Here is a 25,258-nt window from a genome sequence, read left to right as displayed (position 1 = left end):
ATTTAAAAGACTATTTTTGAAGGAAGTTTAAGAGAAAGGGGTACAGTGAGAGAAAATATACATATTTGTGGATCCTTACTCTTAAGGTTTCTAAAACTCTGTCCCTTAAATCCCATTTCAAATATTTGTGTGATGAGAGAACTCTATCCACTGATTACCTCTATTACTGTCTCAGTTTGATTCTATCAACAACAGTCTCTATTTTAATAACAAAGAGAATGAACCATCTGCCATTAATGGGATTAAATATTTGGGAGACTTTCATCACTCACCTGGAAAACCCATATCACCTATGCTTCCTTTAAGTCCAGGAGGTCCTGTAAGTCCTGGATTCCCAGGAAGACCAGGGCTACCTTTGGGACCTAGAAAAGTTAAATTGATTACATTAAGACAAGTCAGCAATATTGAGGTTGCCTGGTTTCTTGGAGTGGGTTGTAATTATAATGTAAGCCTGGGATTAGCTGGATGAAACCTTAATAAATGATTAAGTTCCACAGATCTAACTCAGCATAAAACAGGCAAGAGGTACCTAAGAAATCTCCATAGGGACATATTACAATATAAACATAGTAACAGAGGTCTCCTAATACAAATCAGTTTTTAAAATGTGAAAATTTTACCAGGACACCTTGTTTCTTGCCCTAAAACAACTCCAATCACCTGACGTCCTATTCGTATTATGTGCATACTACCCTTACTGTACTTACCACAGATAAATCCAATATAATGGGTCTGCTTTTAAGAGATTGAGAAGTGGCTTTCCTACATACATCTGATTATGTGAAAGCGGTAAATGGAAAGTGGTATCCTATTATGATATACTCCCAGTACATTAGGCCAGGGATAGATAAAGGTTGACGGAGAGGTACTAACTCCCAACAGTCATGGCTGCTGTGTTCATACATTCTTCCTTGAGCTCAGGTGCCTGAGCTGTGGTGTCACATAGGGATTTTCTAAGGACCACAATGTCGCCTTAAACATTTTTTCTTTTATTTTTTCTTTCATACTGACTTCCAACTTGGGGAAGAGAATGCAGAAGATGTGAAGGATAGAAAGGAACTTATATATCAAGGCGATGTAGTACAGACTCTAGAGCAGAATAACTGATCTGAAGGACTCCTATGAGGATGGAGATCAGCTGCTCTTTATTCCTTTGGGGCCTAACTAAAAGAAAATGGCTCAAGAAGCAGCAAGAGTTTTATTAGAAATAAGAAAAAAATCCATGTTAAAAAAAAAAAAAAAAAGAAAAAAAGAAAAAAATCCATGTTGACTCTAAGGGTGATTAATGCTGAAAAAGACTACCAAGGTATATTGTGAAATTTTCGTCCCTAGAAACTTTAAAAAATATAATCAGCAGCCATCTTTACATGGCTTAATGACTGACAGTAACTAAAAAAAGGTAAATTTTTCAGCACCTGCCAGATAACTGCGTCACTGATACATGTTGCCATGTATGTAAATAAAACACACCACCTTATTTGGATGTACTTCTCATTCTGTATATATCCTCGCTGCCACAAAAAGAAGAAACTGAGCAAAGCAAAATATCCTACAAACCTTGTCAGTTGACACGTGGGCCAAATGGCAACATTTTTGCTAAAAAAGAGCTCCACATCTCAGTAGCTACTCAAGCATATTGTCATGATCCGATCCAAAACATCATCACACATGATAAATACATAATTACTTTCCTAGGATTTAGGATCAGCCATTTAATTGCTACAGGTGGTCTGTCATCCTTACCTGATGGTCCTGGCAATCCAGGTTGTCCACTCAGTCCAGGTTGCCCTGGGTCTCCAGGCAAACCCTGGTAACCTTTTGGCCCTGGAACTCCAGGAATACCTTCCAATGATGAATATAAGGAAGACAAGTTATGTTGATATCATTAATCCACTAAAAATACTTTGGGAAAGCAAGCAACCCAAATTCTGAACTATGAATGAAATATAGGAACCCATGATATTTTGACAGAGTAGGAGCCAATAGCACTGGACACATTAAACTCCTCCACTTTTTATTTAGCTACGATTAAGAAACTCAAATCATTTGGGGCGCCTGGGTGGCTCAGTGGGTTAAAGCCTCTGCCTTCGGCTCAGGTCATGATCTCAGGGTCCTGGGCTCAAGCCCCGCATGAGGCTCTCTGCTCAGCAGGGAGCCTGCTTCCCTTCCTCTCTCTCCGCCTGCCTCTCTACCTACTTGTGATCTCTGTCTGTCAAATAAATAAATTAAAAAAAAAGAAACTCAAATCATTCAGTAACTAAGTCATTTTCCTCTTTGGGCCTCAGTTTTTTACACTGTAAAATGAAGGAACTGGGGAAGATTATCTTTAGGCTATCATTTAGATTCTACAACTATCTTTAATAATCGTATTATAATATGGATTACTGCCTCTATTTTACAGAAGGCATAATTGAAAGAGAACATTTGTAAGGAATAATTCAAGAAAGATATCTCATTTTAACAATAATAAAAAATTAGGTGGCCCTACCTCTTTTATGATGACATACAAAACCACAGTAATGTCTTAAACTCTTTTTTGAGGAAAAATCCCACTAAATCCTGCTCATAGGTAAACATAGTATCTGTGTACACACATACACCCACTGATATTCATATGCACACATGAGCTGACAAAAGGAGCCACAAACTTTACTATAAGCTACAAATAAACATGGCTAATTATAAAGTTCTATGTTGTCTGAAAGGCTATTCTATATAGACTGAATTGTAATCACTTTATTTATTAATTTGTGCTTACCTACATTTTTGATGCCTTGTTATGTTATACTTTTATAAAAATAAAAAAGTTTTTTTTTAATTTAAAAAGTCTGTAATACTCCGTATTTTATTTGTTTCTAATAAAATAACTATAGTAACATGGTTGCTCCCTAAGCCTACTTTCAGCAACCTCTCCCATGGCTGAGCTGGCCCAGCTGTTCTTAGTCCAATACTTGTTTATTCTGCCAAGGCAAAATAACAATGAACTGGATTTAAAAGCCAAGTATGATATATGTATATCAAAACACTGCAGGGCAACAATGTACTATTCATCCCCATCTGGTCTCAAGGGAAAAAAAAATTCAGGGACCAGCAAATTTCCCAAACACTGAAATCAATTTTTCAAGTGATTCTGGCTATATATGCTTTTCTCTCAATGACATCTTATATTGCTTTCTGGAAAGCCTGAAGGTGACTGCCTTAAGTTTATTTTAAGAGTTCATAGTTTGTGACAAATTAAACTACAAAGAAAATACTTAAATAAAAGTTGATCACTGAAACAATACAAATCAGGTGAAAATTTTCATTACCAAAAATTGGATGTGCCTTTTGTTGGTGACTCCTACACTACAAATCACTTTTCTTGCTATTTAAAATGAAACTTGAGATATACCAGTAAATACATTCACAAATAAATGTATTACTCACCTGGTAAGCCAGGGTCCCCCTTCTCTCCTTTTGAGCCCAGTAGATCTGGATCCACTGGTCCAGGAGGGCCTGGAAGGCCAGGCTCTCCTTTACCACCTTTTTCTCCTACAGGGCCAGGAGGTCCTGGCTGACCCTGCAAACCATCATCACCTAAAACCAACATGTGCAGGGAGGACATAACAGATTAGATTCGTCCTTCCAGGATTAATGCCTATAAAGATTTTTCATATATTCTGTAATTTAGTAAGCCACTGACCATCCAAAACACTTATGCACTATGGTTATTGCCTGAGTAACTTGAACTCACATCACCATTTTTACACTCAAATAACACTCCCTCTATTTTCTGGGGTTCTTTGACAATAATAGAAACTGTAAAAAAATAAAAATTCAATTCCTATATTTTATTATTTTGAGCTAAGCATTTGCAAAGTTTCATGGTATCTAAACTGTGCATGCCACCAAATCGAAAATACAGTGTACTTAAATGCCATGTCACATAAGTGATGAATCACTGAATTCTACTCCTGAAACCAATATTATACTCTATGTTAACTAACTAGAATTTAAATAAAAGCTTTTAGAAAATACCATGTCACAAAGAAACAAAATAAAAGTTAGCATTGCTCATTTTAAAGCACTCAAAAATATTCTATATTGACACAAAACAATGTTTAATTTTTTCTCTCACATGCATCACCAGCCAATTCTGAACATTACCTTTGATACCAGGAACACCACTCCTGCCAGGAATTCCCAAAGGTCCTGGTGGGCCTGGAGGTCCCATCATACCCATTTCACCTTTGGTACCTTTGAAGAATATAAAATAATTAACTTTTACCTTTCCTTGACCTTGGAAAAATAAAAGATAACTTTTAACATGTCAACTGGAAGACTATTGAGTGTTGGAAGGAAGGCATTAAGTTTTACCTGTTTTCAACTGCTGTAACTTTAGCAACTACTACTGCTGATATGAATGAATAAAAAGACTCTGGGGCACCAGGATAGCTCAGTCAGTTAAGCACCCGACTGTTGATTTCGGCTTAGGTCATCTCAGAATCCTGAGATTGAGCCCATAGCGGGCTCTGCACTGGGCGTGGAGCTTGCTTAAGATTCTCTCTCGTTCCCTCCTCTTCTGCCCCTCCCCAATCCTGGGCTCACACTCTCTCTCTCAAAAAATAAAAATAAAAAGACTCACTGTGGTAGCTAATCTCCAAAGATTGCTTCACAATGCACCACACTTCCCAGTATATACAACCTTGTGTAGCCTTCTGTCCTTGAATTTGGACTGACTCTGTTCCTTGCCCTTGACTAAGTGACACTGTATGACTCCCAAGGCTAGATCATAAGAAGTCTTGCAGCCTTCACCTGGGACTCTTAGAACACTTGCTTTTGGTTTTGGGGATTCTCTCTTTTGGAAGCCAGCTGCCTCTAGAAGGAGAGCAACTACCCTGAATTTACCAGAATGTAAGGATCCCAAGCCATGTGAAGGAGAATTGTGGATAATGAGAGACCATTTGAAGAGGCCAAGGAACACGCAGTTGTCAGAGAAGTACCATCCTAGAAGTAGATCCTTCATCCCAACCACTCCAGTTGGTGCCATGTAGATCAGAGATAAATGACCCTACCAAATCACGACTTAACTCCTGACCCACAAAATCTTGAACAAAATAAAAAGGTTGAATTAAATCATTAAATTGTGGGATCATTTTTTATACAGCAATATGTGACCAGAAATCTCAGCAAAAACAAACAAACAAACAAACAAAGAAACAATGAAAAACATAATGAAAATAGCAAAGTGAGTTTCCTGCAAAGACATTTAACACTTTTCCTTAAGGGACAGTGTCAATCCAGAACAGTATAAGAGAATAATATATCAGAATCATATTAAATATGTTTTAATTTCCTGAATCCAAAACCAGAGAAAACTTTAAATGAAGTACCTGGAGATCCAGAGGCACCTGCTTTTCCTGGAAGCCCTGGTGTTCCTGGGGGTCCCATAGGACCAGGTGCTCCAGGAAACCCTGGACTGCCTCTCTCTCCAGGGGGTCCTGGAACATCAAACCCAGGAGGCCCTGGGTCTCCCTTCTCTCCTGGTATTCCACGCAGGCCTAGTTAATACAACACCAATATTAACACGTTTTGAAGCAGTTTTAAGAGCTGTATCTGATTATTTTTCTAGCAAACAAGTGACAGACTCCTGTGTATAACAAACCTAACAGTGATTCAGAGATACTTTTGGTATCATGCATATAAAATGACCTAACAATCAAACTTTAGGATTTTCAAGCATATTTCTCTATGAAAGTGTTTCTCAAATTATTTCCAGTGAAAACCCAGCATTTTCTTAATTCCTGGTCCACCATGGGCAAATATTTTCATAAAACACAATAAAAATTACAAAAAATACTAAAATAAAAAGCCGAAGTCATACATGACTACCTTTTGGTTATTATATTCAACAAATACAATTACATTGTCAAATTACCATATAAGTTTCTAAATGCTTACTCTCAATTTCTTCTAATTCCAATGCAGACTGGTAACAAGCATTTTGTGATTTGACATTGGTCCGTTGACTGCATTTGGATTTGCATACTCTAAGGTACTATGGATTATTGGGATATATTTCTATAATCCATAAAAATGATCCATTACTGAATAAGCCCATTACATGGACATTTTCAACTTTATTTTTGTTTCATTTTACATGTTATCTTGACAATACATTACACCATCAGTTTTTGTTGTTAAATTTTGTTTCTCAGTATTTCAACCAGGATTTTATAGAAAAAATATGACACTGCAAAAATATTTAACCTCAGTAAGTTCTGCAAGACTGAACTACTCCAAGAGACAAGATGATTAAAAACGATTATATATTCAGGGAAAAGAATTACTCTACCAACATAAGTTTCCACTCCAATTCCCATCAGGTATGTGACTTAGTGAGTCACTTAATATTGTTGACCTACATCTGTTAAATGGGGATACAACTGACTGGAAGCTGGAGGCTGAGCCAGGTGACCATTCCAAAGTGTCCCTTCAACAATAAGACCTAATTTTATTGTTGAAGATTCAGAGGTGATTATTTTTATAATAGAGCAAGATGCTGGGATTTTAAGATCTGTTTGATGTCATATACCAGCATGTCCTTAAACCAATAAAATTGACTTTGAAGATTAGAGAATTCCATTTAGTTTGCATGTCATAATGGTTCCAATTCTGTCATTTCATTGAAAATACTACAGAAAGGGGAGAGATATTTTACATTATTATATTTGTGATATATGATGAGATACATAATAATGAACACTATTACAACTCTATCTGAATCACTGCCTACTGTTATAGCTTAACTTCTTTTGGAGAGCTGAGTTTTCAAGATAACTCATTTGTCCTTTGAAATATGCTCCACAAAGTAATGGGAAAAAACCAGACTTAAACCTGGACAAATCTTGTTTGTTTTTCATGTTTAAAAAGCGTCACTTTAAGATGCAGCTTTGGAGAAAGAACTACAGTACCTGGTAGACCTGAAGTTCAAGAGGCAGGAGTTATAGTTCAGCAGCAAGATGAACCACCCAAGCAGAAGCAAGTTGCAAAAAGATTGATTAGGTTAAGAAAAAAAACTAAGCATGTAAAGATGAGAACGAAAAAGTCTATAAATAGAAGTTATTAGATACTGATTCACCACTACCATGTATTAGTAATAATGAGTAAAGAACTTATTTTGGGCATTCATTCAGATGTTCATATAGCAATATTCTATAAATGAAATATATATGTATATATACATATATATAAAAAGACAATAAAATATTGACAGTCACAAAAAGTAATGCTTTTTGATAAAGATCAGCTTTACACTCTTGTCCCTGATCCTTATATTGCTTTGAATAATCCTTTTGGAACTTACGCTCCTAAAGATAAGTTAGAATTTAAAGCTAAATTTGATTTTATACAATAACAGCTTTGGTACAGAAAATTCAATAATTATTAGCAGATGAGTATGATTAAACAAACTGCATTACTAGCAAAGATTTTTTTCATTATTATTTGTAGTAGTAACAGCTATTATGCTGTACTTCTCACAGCATAGAACTTTTCCATGAATACTGTCAGAAGTAGGCATCCTGTTAAGATCAAGAATGAAGACAGTCAACATAAATTCAAAATCTCTGCTGAATCTCCTTATATAATAACAGGACTTATATGGCTATACATAGAGAGAGTAAGAACATTAGGGGCATATAGATGCTCTACATTTATTGGCAACCAAATGGGACCAGTTTGTGAAAAAAGCAGCAGAAAACTGGAGCAAAAAAAGCTTGAAAACCATAATGCAAACATTTTATACTGGAGAGATTTCAATACAGAATACTTTGCATTAAGTTTTCTATTGCAAAATGAAACACAACAAGTATACTGAACAAGCGTATTAAAAAAAATTGGTAGTTAGAATTTTAGCCATGCAGTGCAAGTCAGGGGTATCAAGGTATTAGTAACAGTCTTGCTGATCACCCTTTCATTGAGATGTATGAACAGAAATTACAATGTTTTTGAAATAGGCTAAGATAATATTCTGCTTTGGTGATATAAATAAATTTATATACAAAGTAAATATATTTGGCTAGTATTAAATATAAAATGTGATCTATCCGGTAGTAATAAAATTGTGATTTGATAACATATCTTTCTATATTAATAAGCATGCGTTCAATACATTTTCATGCCAATTCCATGCCATATTAGTTAAGATAGTGATTATTATGGCAAAATATATATTTACAGAAGAAAGAAATAAGATTAAATTCAACACCATTACTTTTCCACTGTCCATCCTATCTAGACTGTATAAATTTATATACCTATACATCTATCAGTTAAAAAGACAGAGAATGTTAGATGAATGAAATATCTAGAGTATTAGCTAAATTTGAAAAAGCATAAAGTACAAATAAATGTATCCTTATTTTGTTCAGATTGGTGTTAAGAGTAGTTTCTTTTCATTCCTTCTTAGCTGTGATTTAAGGATTCAAAATGCTTCCAAAAACTCATGCAATTTTGGGAAATAAAAGAAATGACAAAACATAACAGGAATGATAAATTCATTTTAGCCATCTTTGTGGAACAGCAGGCCAGGACTATAATGACCAAACTTAAAAATTGTTTTTTCTCAAGATCCCTTTGCTATGCCAGTTGAACAGAATGGTTTTTTCATGAGTGCTGATGCAGCTACTTTTAAACAACCTGGTTCAAAGCAACACGTAAGTTTTCTCATTTTTAAGTCAGTAGTGACATGTTAGGGGCCTTAAAGAAAAAAAGAACAATGGGCCATAACACAAAATTTTAAAGAACAACATAAGCAAAAATAACGTTTACTTTCCAGGCTTTTTATATTGTTAACTGGTGTTTCCAGATTTGTAGCATAATAACTAACAAAATATTTATTGCTACTTAAGGTCATAAAATGTATTTCTACTGTTTCAAAATCAATGTATGTACATCTGAACTGTGTGTTTAAGTCATCTGACAGATTCAAGTAAATTAAGGAATGATTAAGTTTTCCATATTTGTTTTAACTTTATAAATTATTACATTGCTTTGCAATAACACACTGGCCTAAGAGTGGCCCTAGTGAGCATCACTCAGAATCCACAAAACTCAATGAAGTTCCCAGACAAATGTAGAAGAATCATATGATTGTCTATTAGGTCACAAGCTGGCTAAACTTGTTTTGCATATTTTTTGCTTGTTTGCTTGTTTTTGTTTTGCATCTGTATAAAAAAGTTTAGAGTATTTATGAATTGCAAAGTGACTCCTGACTTAAGGGTGAAAGAGGAGAAAATTCAACTTGCTTGTTTTCGTAAAAAAAAAAAAAAGAAATGAGAATGCGTAAAACATACTTTTGATATAATGTTTTTAAGTCTAGTTCTCATGTGCCAAGAACTGTTAAGAGGTTTCAGAATGATGTCTATTAATTCTGTACAGCTACTCAGGTCTGAAATAATCAGCACTGGAAGTTCTTAGCTTTGTGATTCCAAGACTGTGACTAGCTCAATGATTGTATGCTGAGGCAACACACTGCAATTGTGAAACTGTATTGTTTGTTAATAGATCAATTTTAAATGAACAGGGAGGGAAAGTATCTGAGATTAAGTTAGTTCCTTTTTTATTAAATTAGCTCTTATACCATGATCTGTATTTTTTCAGTTTTCAAAATTATACAAGGAGACATGTTACCTCTCAAATCTGTTTTCTGGAAAACTGTTACATAGGTTGTAGTGTACTAATGAACTAGCCAACTTCTATATAATGAATGCTACAAAAATGCACATTTATTTACTCCAATCTTACCAGGTTGGCCTACTGGTCCAGGAATCCCTGGTGGCCCTGGTGGTCCCTGAACACCTATTCCTGGAAGCCCAGGAGGTCCCACTGGCCCAGGTTGTCCATTTGGCCCAACATCACCTTTAAGAAATAAATATGGTTTAGATATTTAAAAAAAATAGCCGAGTCACTAGTCATTAGGAACCACAATACTTATGTGAAAAGGCACATAAAATTAAGCAGGGATCTTGAAAAACTACCTAATCACTGAGCCAGAAAAGTTATGTATAAGTACCCAGAACAGATTCAGGAAATGCATTAAAAGTTATAGAAAGTTATAGACATATAACTTATGCTGAGCACTCAACTTCAGTCCTAAAATCAACCTCACAAAATAGTATATAAGATTACAAACCACACATTTCATATACTTGCAAATCATCTTGGACAGTATCTCTCAGTTTAAAATATATTAAAAAAAAAGTAGATAACCTTTAACATCTTCCTATTTACTAACTTGGGCCCATGTCCTATAAACATGCTAAAGCCTCTCCTACCATCAGTAAAATGCCTTTTTGATCATAGAAACATCATTGTCCTTCTATCTTCTATCCCTTACTTTAAAAAATGTTTACATATACTAAAATTCTCTTTCTAATGTACTTTGATGAGTTTTGACAAATGTAAATAGTCATATAATCACCACCAAAATCAAGATATGTAAGATACATATATAGTTCAATCAAACCAAAAGACTTCTTGTACCTGGTTGTAATCAACCCCTTTCCAGACCCTAATTCCTTGTCAACTGCTTGATCTGTTTTATCCTACAGTTCTTCCTTTTCCAGAATGGCATATGAATACAATTATACAGTATATAGCCTTTTGAGTATGTCTCCTTTCCCCTAACATAATGCATTCAGATTCATTCAAGTTGCTGTAACACATATCAGTACTTTGTTACTTTTTATTGATGAATAGTATTCCATTGTACAAACATGTCATAATTTGTTCATCTATTCACCTGCTGAAGGACAAACGGACTATTTCCAATTCTTGGTGATTATGAAAAAAGCTGCTATGAACGTCGATCTACAGGTTTTTGTGTGAAGTTTCATATTTTTCTTGGATAAGTAACTAGGGTCATGTGATAAGGGTATGTTTCTAAGAAATTACCAAACTGTTTTTCTTTTGTTTTTAAGTCTTTATTTAAATTCCAATTGGTTAACATACAGTGTAATATCAGTTTCAGGTGAGAATACAGCGATTCAACACTTTCATACAACATTTGGTTGAGCACTCCTTAATCCTAATCCCCTATTTCACCCATCCCCTCACCCACCTGCCCTCCGGTAATCAGCAGTTTGTTCTCTATAGCTAAAAATTTGTTTCTTGATTTGCCTCTCTTTTTAATCCCCACTATGTTCCTTCATTTTGTTTCTTAAATTCCACGTATGAGTGAAATCATATGGTAGTTGTCTTTCCCTGACATATTTCACTTAGCATAATACTCTCTAATTCCATCTATGCCATTGCAAATGGCAAGATTTCATTCTTTTTGATCATCAAGTAATATTTCATCGTACACATACCCTCCTTCTTTATCCATTCATCAGTCAATGGACACTTGGGCTGTTTGCATAATTTGGCTATTGTAGATAATGCTTCTATAAACATCAGGGTGCATGTATCTCTTGGAATTGGTTATTTTTGTATTCTTTGGGTAAATACCTAGTATTGCAATTGCTGGATCATAGGGTAGTTCTATAATTAACCTTTTGAGGGACCTCCATACTGTTTTCCACAGTGGCTACACCAGTTTGCATTCCCATCAATACCTCTGTTGTTCCCTTTCTCCATATCCTTACCAACACCTGTTGTTTCTGTATTATTGATTTTTGCCATTCCAACAGGTGTAAAGGTGATATAGGTCATTGTAGTTTTGATCTGTACTTCCCTGGTGATGAGTGATGTTGAGGAATTTTTCATGTGCTTGTTGGCCATGTATATGTCTTCTTTGGAAAAATGTGTCTATCTGTGTCTTCAGCCCAATTCTTAATTGGATCATTTATTTTTTGGGTGTTGAGTTGTGTAAGTTCTTTATATATTTTGGATACTAACCTTTTATCAGATATGCCATTTGCAAACATTTTCTCCCAAACTCTTTTTCAAAGTGGCTCTACCATTTGAATACTAATGAGTAATATATGAGAGTTCTAGTTACTCTGTGTCTTTTGCAGCACTTGGTATTGCTAGTTTTCCTTCTTTATTGAAGCCTATTCTGACAGGATAAGACATGCTATCTCATAGTTTTGACTTACATTTCCTAGATGACTGATGATATTGAGAATCTTTATGTGTACTTACTAGCTTTTCAGGTATCTTCTCTGGTAAAGTATCTGTTCACATCTTTTCCCCGTATTTCCAAATTTAAATCTGGTTGTTTCCTTTTTATCAACTTTTGAGAATTCTTTTTTTTTGAAGACTTTATTTATTTATTTGAGAGAGAGAGTGAGAGATTGGGAGACGGAAAGAGAGAGGGAGAAGCAGGCTCTCCACTGAGCAGGGAACCTGATGCGGGGCTTTATCCCAGGACTCTGAGATCATGACCTGAGCCCAAGGCAGACGCTTAAATAACTAAGCCACCCACGTGCCCCAAACTTTGAGAATTCTTTATATATTCTGACAATAAGTCCCTTTTGCCAGATAAATGAAATGGAAGTAAGTTTCATGTTAATGAAGTCTAATTTATCAATTTTTAAATGTATTTTTCTTTGGGGTTTTATATAACAACTCTGCCCAACCTACTATCACAAAGATTCTTCTATGCTTTCGACAAAAACAAGGGATAATTAAAGTACTACCCACAGGCTAAATCTGGACTATAGGCATGTTTTTGAACTGCCTGTGAGCCAAGAATGGTTTCTATATTATTACAGGTTATTAAGAAGAGAAAAAAAAAGATTATATGACAGAAACCATAGGTGGCCCATAAAAACGAAAATATTTACTATTGGGGCCTTTATAGAACATGTTTGCCAGCCTCTGTTCCAAAACCTTGTTTATCATTTTAGGTTATACATTTAGGTCTATAATCCATTCTGAGTTAATTTCTGTACAAGGTGTGAAGCATGGTTTGGGGCTTGTCTTCTGTTTTATTTTACACACAGATGATCAACTAACTGGTTTAGTGCCATTTGTTGAAAAGACTTATTCTTCTGTTGAAATTGCCTTTGCAACGTGGTCAAAAGTCAAATTGTATAGGTTTATTCTTGGGCTCCCTATTATGTTCCATTGATCTATACGTATCTACCACTCCATATATACCACACTATTTTTTATCACTGTGGCTTTACATTACGTTTGGAAATTAAGTACTATGAATTCTCCAACTCTGTACACTTTCTCAGATTATTTTTGCTATTCTAGGTCCTTTCCCTTCCTAAATAAACTTTTGAATAAGAAAATACTGCCAAGTTTTGCTAGGGAACATGTTCAGTCTATGAATAAACCTGGAGAAAACAGTTATCTTAACAATACTGAGCCTTCCAACTTATGATCACAAAATATCTTCCCATTTGTTTGGATGTTTGATTTCTGCCATAAGGGCTTTATAGTTTCCCACATACAGATCCTGCACATATTTTGTTAGAACTATACCTAAGTACTTCATGTTATTTGATGCTATTTCAATACTGTTTCTAATTTTCATTTCTAGTTGTTCACTGCTAACATATAGAAATACAATTTACTCTTGTATTTTTGCCTTGCATCCTATGACCCTACTAAATTCAATTCTTTGTTCTAGTTGTTCTTTTGCAGGTTTTCAATTTTCTATGTAGAAAATCAAGTCACCTATGCAGACAGTTTTATTTCTTCCTCTCCAATCTGCATGCCTTTCATTTCTTTTTTGGGGGGGTATTTTCTGATGAGCTTTTTTTTTTTAATATGAACATAGTTGACACACAATGTTATATTAGTTTCAAGTATACAACACAGTGATTCAATTTCTCTGTATGTTATGCTATGTTCACCACAAGTGCGGATACCATCTGTCATCGTATTATTTCTACTTCTTGCTTTACAGCATTTCATTGTTTTATAGGACTTACAGTATGATAATGAAAAGCAGTGGTAAGAAAAGAAATCTTTGTGCTGTTTCATATATTCAGGGAACAGAAGTCAGTCTTTCAACACTAAATAAAATGAATCAAGTTTTTTGTAAATGTTCTTTATCATGCTAGGGAAGTTCCCTTTTATTCCTAATTTTGTGAGAGCACTTTTTCAGAATAAATGTTGAATTCTGACAAATAATTCTCAGCATCTATTAAGATGTTACTAGTTTTTTTTTTCTTCAGACTGTTGGTAAAGCAAATTACACTGATTTTCAAATCAGCCTTATAGTCTGAGGATAACCTTTGCTTGGTGTAGCATATAACTTTTTTCCTATATTATGGGATTTGAGTTGCTAATATTTTCTTGAGACTTTATTTATATTTGTCCCTGTGGGATATTGGTCTATAACTTTCTTTTGTTACAATGTCATTGCCTCTTTTTTGTTTTGGCCTCATACAATTGTTGGGAAACAATCTACCCACTTCTGCTTTCAGAGAGAGATTGTGTGGGAATCTTTTTATGGTTTCTTTAAACGTTTGTTTGAATTTACCAATGATGCCATCTGGTTCTGTAGGTTTTTGTTTTTTTTTGTTGTTTTTTATTTTTTTGGTAGGATTTTAACTACATACTAAATTTCTTTTTTTTTTTAAGATTTTATTTACTTATTTGACAGAGATCACAAGTAGGCAGAGAGGCAGGCAGAGAGAGAGGGGGAAGCAGACTCCCTGCTGAGCAGGGAGCCAGATGTGGGGCTCGATCCCAGGACTCCGAGATCATGACCTGAGTCCAAGGCAGAGGCTTAACCCACTGAGCCACCCAGGTGCCCCTACATACTAAATTTCTTTAATAAATATTGGATTATCTATTTCTTCTTCCATGAACTTCAGTAGTTTCTATCTTTTTAGAAGCTCATCCATTTCATCTAAGCTGTCAAATTTACACGCATACAGCTATTTGCTGTTATTCTTTTAACGTCTGTAGGACTTGTAATGATGGCCCCCCTTTCATTACTAATAATGGTAACATAGGTCTCTTCCCTTTTCTTGGCTGGCCTGGCTAGAGGAAGAGCCATTTCATCAATCTTTTCAAAGAACTTCATTTGGTCTCATAAAATTTTTCCATTGTTTTTTAGTTTTCAAGTTCATTGATATCTGCTCTTATTGTTATTTTCCTCTATCTTCTGATTGTCTTTTTTTTTTTTTTTTTCCCTTTTTATTTATTTTTTTTTTTCAGCGTAACAGTATTCATTCTTTTTGCACAACACCCAGTGCTCCATGCAAAACGTGCCCTCCCCATCACCCACCACCTGTTCCCCCAACCTCCCACCCCTGACCCTTCAAAACCCTCAGGTTGTTTTTCAGAGTCCATAGTCTCTTATGGTTCGCCTCCCCTCCCCAATGATTGTCTTTTAATTTTACTTTCCTTGTCTAATTTCTTAAGGTGAAAAGTTAGATAATTGATTTTGATTGTTCTTTTTTTCTAATAAAAGCTTTTCATATATGAATTTTCTTCTAATCACTTCTTTATCTGCATTCTACAAATTTGATACGTTTTATTTTCATTTTTATTAAATTCAAAATACTTTCTAGTTTTCCTGGTGATTTCCCTTTTGATTCATGGGCTATTTAAAGTATTTTGGTTGTTTTCTGAATATGTCAGGATTTTTCCAGATAGTTTTCAATTACAGATTTCTTGTTAAATCCAGTATGGTAAAAGAATCTACTACAGGATTTTAATATTTTTAATTTGTGAAAGTTTGTTTTAGGGCCTAGATTATGGTCTATCATGATGAATGTTCCATGTGTACTTTAAAAGAATGTGTTTTCTGCTCTTATTTGGTGGAATGTTCTATAAATGTCAATATTGAGGAGTTATGTTAAAAAGAAACTCCTAACATTGCCTTGCTAGAATACTGTACATCCTATCCTTATTTACCTTATCCTTGAATCCTTCTACATGAAGCCAATGCAAAGTACAGCCCATGGTCATTGAATGAGCATGACAAGTCTAGCTGAACTGAAGACCATCTAATATTGGGCATTACAGTATCTCAATTTCCATTTGTAATTTGTGTATTCTCTTTATTAAAGAAGCCTGCCAAAACTGTATAATCTTAAGGTGCTACAAAAACCTCTTTCTCTGTCTTCCACATTTTCATATTTGTTTTAATTTTGACATTAAAAAAAAGATTTCATTTATTTATTTGACAGAGAGAGAGAAAACACAAGCAGGAGTGAGCAACAGAGGGAAAGGGAGAAGCAGGCTCTCCACTGAGAAGGGAGCCCAATGAGGGGCTGGATCCCAGGACCCTGAGATCATGACCTGAGGTGAAGGCAGTTGCTTAACCCACTGAGCCACCCAGGCACCCTAAAATTTTACTTTTCATATTTATGATTTTAATTCCTTTTTAAAAAACACCATGTACCGGGTGCCTGGGTGGCTCAGTGGGTTAAAGCCTCTGCCTTCAGCTCAGGTCATGATCTCAGGGTCCTGGGATTGAGCCCGGCATCCGGCTCTATGCTCAGCAGGGAGCCTGTTTCCTCCTCTCTCTGACTTCCTCTCTGCCTACTTGTGATCTTTCTCTGTCAAATAAATAAATTAAAAAAAATACCATGTACCACAATGCTGTAATTACAAAGATACTGAAATATATTTTAGTGTATGTTTGGCAAATGTTAAGTTTCAGAATCAGTTATGTCAAATGCTTCCAAAAAACTACTTGAATTCTCATTGAAAATGCATTATATTAAGGCAAGTTTGGAAAGAGCTGACATCATTCAGCCTTTCCATGTACACATATAATTCATCAACCAATTAATTTTACCTTTTTTCAAGTTGTTAATAATCAAGTTTTAATTTTTTCCACAAATACATTAGGTGCAATTTTATTAATTTCTAGATAAAATATCAATTTTTTGCAAATTATATATTTTATTTCTTTCAATATTTCCATTTATGTTCCATTCTATGTGTCACAATACTTTTTCATGTTATTCCTGATTCCTGAAACATCCTTCTACAAAGATACAGCTCAAGTGTCACCTCCTATATGAAACCTCCCAAGGTACCTTAGATGAGGCACCTGAACAAAAGTATGAGGCAAACTGAATGTTTCTGGTCACTTTCTTTTTTTCTTTTTTTGTTTAATGTGATTCTAACATTGAGTCTTAAGCACATCTTCATCCTTATATCATTCTTTCCTGATGGGTGTTGGCCTAATTAATTATTGGTCACTATTTTGCTTTGAAAGTGCTCTATCAATCTCTCCTATTAGGAAAGATTACTAGGTTCTAATGCCCAGCCACTGGTATAAGTGTGTCTTGTAGGTGAACTTTTACTGTGAGCTGTTTACTGAGTTCTGACTGTGGTGTAGTGACCCAAAAACGTTAGTGATACATTTTCATAAGAGTTCCAGGTGAAATAACCACTATCATAGAGAACAGACTCTATGTCTCTGTGTTCCTAGTGACTCAAACAGTACCTGGTACAGAATAAGAACATAATGTTTGAGGAATGAAGGGATTACATGCCAGGATATCCCAAGTTCTTTTTCTTCTACCACCTTAGGAACTGTACTGGGGCTTTAATATTTGAGAATGATTCTTACTAGGATATGGGGATCCTATACTTCCTTTCAAAGATTAGGAAAATAAATGCCTGTTAAGACACTGATATTTAAAATAGGCTTCAGGGACACCTGGTAGCTCAGTTGGTTAGGTGTCTGCCTTTGGCTTAGGTTGTGATCTCCAGGGTCCTGGGATCAAGTCCCTCATCGGACTCCTTGTTCAGCAGGAAGCCTGCTTCTCCTTCTGCCTGTGGCTCCCCCTTCTTGTATTGTACTCTCTCTGTCTCTCTCTCACTCCCTCTCTCTGGCAAATAAATAAATAAGATATTTTACAAAATAAAATAGGCTTCAACCCATTTCTTCCTAACCCATCTCAAGGACATTTTATTTTATTTTTTTAAAAGATTTTACTTATTTGACAGAGAGAGAGGTCACAAGTAGGCAGAGAAGCAGGCAGAGAGAGAGGGGGAAGCAGGCTCCCTGCTGAGCAGAGAGCCCAATGCAGGGCTTGATCCCAGGACCCTGAGATCATGACCTGAGCCACCCAGGCGCCCCTCAAAGACATTTTAATAAAGTATCATGAGTGAGCAATTTCCATATGGAGACTGATTGCCACATAGCTTATCATTTGGAATATCTCTGTATGCAATTTGGGGGGTCACATGTCTAAGCTGGGGTAGATAACTGGTGGGAAACACAATGTGTAACTTTTGAGTGTTACAGTTTACAGTGGGCCAGAACTGTTTACTTGAAGACAGATAACTATTTTTAAAAGAGCATACATAACAAATAACATGGAGGACATGGGGAGATGGAGAGGAGAAGGGAGTTGAGGGAAACTGGAAGGGGAGATGAACCATGAGAGACTATGGACTCTGAAAAACAACCTGAGGGTTTTGAAGGGGCGGGGGGGGTGGGAGGTTGGGGGAACCAGGTGTTGGGTAGTAGGGAGGGCATGTATTGCATGGAGCACTGGGTATGGTGCAAAAACAGTGAATACTGTTACACTGAAAAGAAATTTAAAAAAAAGAAAAAGAAAAAAAAAGAGCTTATCTAAGAAGAATTTGTATTGGGCTAGTTTGGGGCTTTTACTGGCAGACTCCAGGCTGGCTAAATTGGGCTATGATGTCATATTGCTTTAATGGGAATCAATCCTACATGCTTTAGTAGTACAGAGCTGTTCAGATTCCTCACTGGGGGTCAAAATATTGACCAGGAGAGTCCCATTCCTTACAAAGAAGTAAGGAAAAAACAATTGCCAAATCAGCTAACCTAATTCTATTCCTATTTATAATTAGAGGAATCAGAATTAAGGAGGTAGAAGAAACCAATGGAGAAATGAGCAAAGGACATGAGTAGTTCACAGGAAAAGTATGTCCCTTAAACATAGAAAAAGTTCAATTTTATTCATAATAATGGAAATACAAATCTAAATTACCCTGAGAATAAAAGCAAAGGATATAGGATATTCAAATAATTTTTTTTTAAAAAAGAACAAACTTGGAGGACTTACATTACCTGACATCAAGTCTTATTATAAAGCTACAGTAATAGAAACAGTTGGTACTGCCTTAAGGACAGTAAAATAGAGAAGTAGAATTGACAGCACAAAACAGACCTATACATATATAGCCATCTGATCTTTGACACAGATGCCAAAGTAATTCAATGCAGAGGGAACTAATTTGAACAAATAATGTTTAATAAAATTATTTGCGATGGATGATAGCTTTAAACATAAATGTTAAAGTTATAAAATTTATGAAATAAAACAGAATATCTTTAGAACTTTGGGAAAGGTTTTTTATACATAACACAGAAAATAATAATTATATAAAGAACAGATAAATGAAACATCAATAACTAAAACTTTTATTCATTAAAATACACTGATAAAAAATGAAAAGGCAAACAAGACAGGGATAAAATACTCATAAACATGTATTTCCCATAAATGACTCTTAATCTCACAAAACAAACTGGGGGTTGCTGTGGGGAGGTGGGGTTGGGAGAGGGGGAGGGGGTTATGGACATTGGGGAGGGTATGTGCTATCGTGAGTGCTGTGGAGTGTGTAAACCTGGCGATTCACAGACCTGTACCCCTGGGGATAAAAATACATTATATGTTTATAAAAAAAAAAAAATTGGAAGGGGAGGCGAACCGTAAGAGGATATGGACTCTGAAAAACAACCTGAGGGTTTTGAAGGGTCAGGGGTGGGAGGTTGGGGGAACAGGTGGTGGGTAATAGGGAGGGCACGTTTTGCATGGAGCACTGGGTGTTGTGCAAACAATGAATACTGTTACGCTGAAAAAATAAATAAATTAAAATATATATATATATTAAAAAAAATACATGTATTTCCCAAAATAACAGTATGCAGAATATATAAAGATCACTTCCAACTTAACAATTAAAACAGAAACAAACCCATATTTTAAAATGGGAAAAATATTCAAATGTGTAAATAATCCACTAGTACATGTAAAAGAGCTCAACATCATTAGCCATCAGGGAAATTAAAACTAAGACCAAAACATGTTAAAAACACACCTACCAAAACTCAAAAATGAAAAGACTGATTAACACCAAGTGTTGGAGGGAATGTGGAACAACTGAAACTTTCATACCATATTGGTGTGAGTTTAAAATGGTACAACCATTTTGGAAAAAGGTCTAGTAGCTTCTCATATAACTAACATATACCTACTTTATGACCCAACAATTCTACTCTAAAGTATTTCACCAAGCAAAATGAAAGCACATGTCCACAAAAAGATTGTAAAAGAATGTTCTTAACAGCTTCACTCATAATAGCCAAAAACTCAACACAGTCCAGGTGTCCATCAACAGAGAATGGATAAACAAACTTTGCTATATCTATACAATGAAATAACAATAAAAAGGTAAAAACTCTTAATAAACACAACAACATTAATGGACCTCAAAAACAATATCCTGGATGAAAGAAGTCTTACAAAGAATGTACCCACTGTGTGATTCCATATGGAGTTTTAGAACAGGTAGAATGAATTTACAAGGAAAAATCGTAAATGTACAGTTGCCACTGTGGATGTCGCTATAGGGACTGAGAAAAGGGGCAAAAGGGAAATTTCTGGGATTATATCTCGATAGGGGTTTAGTTATACCAGTGCATGCATTTGTCAAAATCAAGCAAATGTCTCTGTAAAATATGTGCATCTCGCTTAATGTGAATTTTATGTCAAAAGGAAAAAAAAACAGAGAATTATAGTTATAATATGGATGCTAACATATTTAGGGATAAGTGTACTGTTACAATTTACTGTGAAATCCATCAAAAATAAGTTAATTTTTTACAGAAAGATATGAACTCATATGTGACAAATCATGTATAGTAAAATGTTGATAACAGAATATCAATAATGGGTATACAGTAGTCACTGAAAATTCTTTCTACTTTGCTGTTTATATGAAATGTAAAAAAAGATGTTGGCAGAGGTAAAATGTTAATTGTGGAATCTTGATTGTAGATATAGAATTGTTCACTGCACAGTTTGTTTTTTTTTTTTCCATTTTATTTATTTTTTCAGCGTAACAGTATTCATTCTTTTTGCACAACACCCAGTGCTCCATGCAAAACGTGCCCTCCCCATTACCCACCACCTGTTCCCCCAACCTCCCACCCCTGACCCTTCAAAACCCTCAGGAATTTTTGCCAATCTGATAGTTTTTTTAAACTTTTTATTGTGAAAAATTTTTTAAACATTTTATTGTGAAAATTTTCAAATGCACAGAAAATCAAAAACTGTGCAGCGAACCATAAGAGACTATGGACACTGCACAGTTTTTGATTTTCTGTGCATTTGAAAATTTTCACAATAAAATGTTTAAAAAATTTTTCACAATAAAAAGTTTAAAAAACTATCAGATTGGCAAAAATTAAAGAGTTTGTCAACATACACAATTAGCAAGGCTGTAGAAAAACAAGGACACTGATTCATTGCTGGTAGGAGTGTATGGTGCAAACAGAGGAATCTGACAATATCTAGAAATGCCTTTAATTCAGAAAAAATCTATTTTCATTATTCTACTATTAAACCTGTACACATGAAATAACATGCATGCAAGACAATTCAGTGTGACATTATTTCTAATAAGAAAAGATTACCAAAACCCAACATAGCAACTAACAACTAGTAGAATAAACTATGGTAAACCCAAGCAATTTAATACTAGGTAGCTATTTTTTAAAAATCAAGATTTCGATGTACTTACATAAGGTGATCTCTAGGATATAAAATTAAGTAAAATAATTAATGTGCAAAGAGTCAAAAGGTAGTATTGCATCTTTTCAGAAAGTTAGGAAATACAAATATATATTCTTATTGCCTTATATTTGTATGAAGGAATACTAGAAGGATAAATAACTCAAAAACTGGTTACATACGGGATGGGGAAAACAGAAGATGGAAGGGGGTAAAAGGAAGACTTCTCAGTGCTACATATATATACATATATATGTACATGTACATATATACATATATACATGTACATATATACATATATACATATATACATGTACATATATATATGATTGAATCATCTATTCAATGAAATAAAATGTAAAAAATATCAATGGAAGATAAAAAAAAAAGTGACAGAGTGGGAGCAGAAGCTTTCAGTTAATTGGACCTATCACCCATAAACTTTCTCAACAGTTTCAATTTTTATAAAAGTTATATTTAATTTTTAAAAAGCAAATTGAGAAGTATCAATAATTTCTATACCTTTTGGTCCAGGGAGCCCATCCAAGCCAATGCGTCCTGGAAGACCTGGAGGTCCTGGGAAACCACGATCCCCTTTGGGACCAAGTGTTCCTTTGAAACCTGGGAGTCCTGGGGGTCCAGGTGGCCCAGGCAGCCCAAGTCCTGGTTCTCCCTAAAGCATACATGAGAAAACACAACAAAACCTCCCATGATTTTCTTGGTGTTTATTGTTTATCATGGAGAATTTAAAGCAGAAATTACAAGGTAATACCTTTTTTCCCCTATGGAGGAAGGAATAGGATAACTAAATGAAAAATAATTGGCATACTGGAGAGAACATCTGGAAGGATGAGAAACAAATTAAAGGATTTGGTTTCAGCACAAGAAACATAACTGAGAGAGTATGAGATTAAAGAACTCAAGTGAGGAAATATGATTACAGACTGAGTATTAGATAATTATTTTAAATTTGATTAAATGTGATAATGACAATTTTTTCTTGTATGAAAAGTCCATTTACTTAGAGATTAACACTGAAGTATTTATAGGTGAAATAATATGATTTTGAGACCTGAGTTAAGATACTTTGGCAAAGAAAAAAGGAATAGATGAAGTAAATATGATGAAATCTTGATCATTTGGAATCTGAGTAGTGGATATATGAAACTTCGTTATATTATTCTTTTTACTTTTGTGTTCATTTGAAAGGTTCATAATAAAATAAGAACAATTAGACAATATAGAAGTGGTTTCTCATGAGAGCTGGGGTCATGGTCAATTGTTCTTCCCATGGAAGAAACAGCAATGATGAAAACAAAAAATTTTAAATTAATTAAATACAGAGAAAATACAGAAACAGGATAATTATACACAACAGTTTGCTGAAGGTTACTAAGGAAAATTTAAGATTAGCTAAGATATAATAAAAAGAATGGAAAGTAACTCAAACATAGTATTTACTATCATCATCATCATCATTATTATTATTATATTACTGTTACTACAAAGCTAATAACAGTGGCTTGCATTATATACGTAGGATGGAATTGGGACTGGAAAACAGTATAGGAAATTCTTGACATGCTATCTACCAATCATCACACAGGCACGGACAGAGGTTAAATGGTATGCTGATACTACAGAGAAGTACGAGGGAGCGGATGACTGTATTTTCTCATCTAATCTCATCTCAGCAGATAACCTTTGACTCTAAAACAGTTCCAGAAACTTTGTTTGCTTCAAATGTGACCTCTTGACAATGAAAGACTGTTTAGGGTTATACATGGGGCTCGAACTCATGATCTGAGATCAAGACCTGAGCTGAGATCAAGAGTTGGATGCTTAACTGACTGAGCCACCCAGAAACCCCAGGTTAAATATTTTTAAGTGAAAATATAATCAGTTAACTTTATTTATAGAGTGAAGACTTGAGATAATAATGTCTACATCAAAGCAGAGAGCTAAGGGAATAGGAGAAATAGGAAAAGGGGAAAGAATAAAGTAAAATATCTCAGACCTTGGGTCCTGGAAAGCCTGGTGGCCCAGGAGGACCTTCTAGACCAATTTTTCCAGGTGTCCCGGGTGCTCCTGGAGGTCCTGGAATTCCAGGGAAACCTGTGAAATGATTAGTCATTTTTAATCTCCAAAGAGAAGACACATTAAGAAAGATACCCAAACTCCCAAACCCACATTTTTACCCTATCCAACCATGCTTAGTGACTACAGTGAGATGTGAAAAGTACACTGATATTTTAGCTGACTACTCAGGATCAACCCTTACAAATACCCAATATTCCCTCTCAATCATGTATGGTCCTGTCATTTTCGTATAGAGTTAATGTGTGTGGAAGATATACTCTTCTAAAGGAAAATGAGAGTTATTACTAATGAGATAGAACTAAACATTAGGAATGACTCCCACACAAACATGCAGAAAATTTCTATTCTGCTTATATCTGGATATAGTATGATAAAAGGTCTACCATATAATTCTGGAAGTTAGCTAAAAACAACTGTAAATATTATTCACAAACATACACATAAAGTCAAGTTTTACTCTTTTGAAGTCATTTAATATGAGTAAGACCATTTTCACTACTGTTCTCAGAACAATGTGCATGCTTGCCATTCATGAAAATAAATTCTGTGAGAAAAAAAGCAGAACTGAAGCAACATCCCTATAAATCAAGAGAATATGATTTAGGATAAAACATTACTTGGATACATATGTGTAATAAATATGTTTTCTGCTTAATACAATCCATTCACTCAACAAGTATCTATTGAGTGCTTACTCTGTGCCAGGAACTTTTCTAAGCCCTGAAAATACAATGGTGAACACAAAAGACAATAATTCTGTAATTTTAAAAGCTTATATATCATTTTTGCATAACTATAATTTAGATATTTTCTTGTCTGGACTGCTTCAGATAAAGACAGTAAATTTGTAGTGTATACATGTTGTGACTTGAGGCACAGTTAACATATTTTATTTGTTGAGGGAACTATATCAAAGAATAATGTCATACTAACTAGTTAAACTAGCCTGCCTGCTGCCCAGTCCTACATACCTTTGGGACCAGGTGGTCCGGGAAGCCCAATTCCAGGGATACCTGGTTCTCCTTTACTACCGGGTATTCCTGGCAAGCCTGGCTGGCCGGGAAGTCCAGGATCACCTATGGATATACAGCAGTTGTTTTTTTTTTTTGAAAGGGATACTTTCAGAGAAAGAAGTCAGTAAGTGTTAAAGACATGGCAAAAAAAATCCCTCACATACCTGGAAGACCTACTTCACCATCTCTGCCTCGGTTACCAGGCAGGCCAGGCTTCCCTGGCTGGGTTATGGTCTGACCTGGATCACCTTTAGGACCTAAGAACAAGAGGGAATAAAAAGTGAAGGAGAAGTGTTCCCTTGACTACAGATGTCTTTTTAATTAAAAGCAAAACACGAAAGTATAATCTTTTGAAAATGCACACTAACAAGAATCCACAAGAAAAATAACCCCGTATTATTTATCCAAGAAATATACCAAACAGAAGGATAAACTTTCAAAAAGAAAAAGTAGATAACA

General features: G+C 35.0%; 1 protein-coding gene across 2 annotated transcripts in view; it reads right to left on the bottom strand.

The window, feature by feature from the left end:
- COL4A5 (collagen type IV alpha 5 chain) overlaps positions 1-25,258 on the bottom strand; it is a 250,423-nt gene that overhangs the window by 56,818 nt on the left and 168,347 nt on the right. For both annotated transcript variants that reach the window (XM_045995411.1, XM_045995412.1), the window contains exons 26-35: positions 24,964-25,056; positions 24,758-24,862; positions 23,704-23,801; positions 22,209-22,359; positions 9,787-9,900; positions 5,373-5,540; positions 4,147-4,236; positions 3,427-3,576; positions 1,744-1,842; positions 273-362 (exon numbers count right to left, since the gene is read on the bottom strand). In XM_045995411.1, coding sequence (XP_045851367.1) covers positions 273-362; positions 1,744-1,842; positions 3,427-3,576; positions 4,147-4,236; positions 5,373-5,540; positions 9,787-9,900; positions 22,209-22,359; positions 23,704-23,801; positions 24,758-24,862; positions 24,964-25,056 — 1,158 coding nt within the window. The remainder of the gene's footprint in view (positions 1-272; positions 363-1,743; positions 1,843-3,426; positions 3,577-4,146; positions 4,237-5,372; positions 5,541-9,786; positions 9,901-22,208; positions 22,360-23,703; positions 23,802-24,757; positions 24,863-24,963; positions 25,057-25,258) is intronic.

This window comes from Meles meles, chromosome X (genome assembly GCF_922984935.1).
Source record: "Meles meles chromosome X, mMelMel3.1 paternal haplotype, whole genome shotgun sequence".
Classification (NCBI taxonomy): domain Eukaryota; kingdom Metazoa; phylum Chordata; class Mammalia; order Carnivora; family Mustelidae; genus Meles; species Meles meles.
The sequence above is the reverse complement of the archived record's forward strand: the minus strand, read 5'-3'. Positions and strand labels throughout refer to the sequence as shown.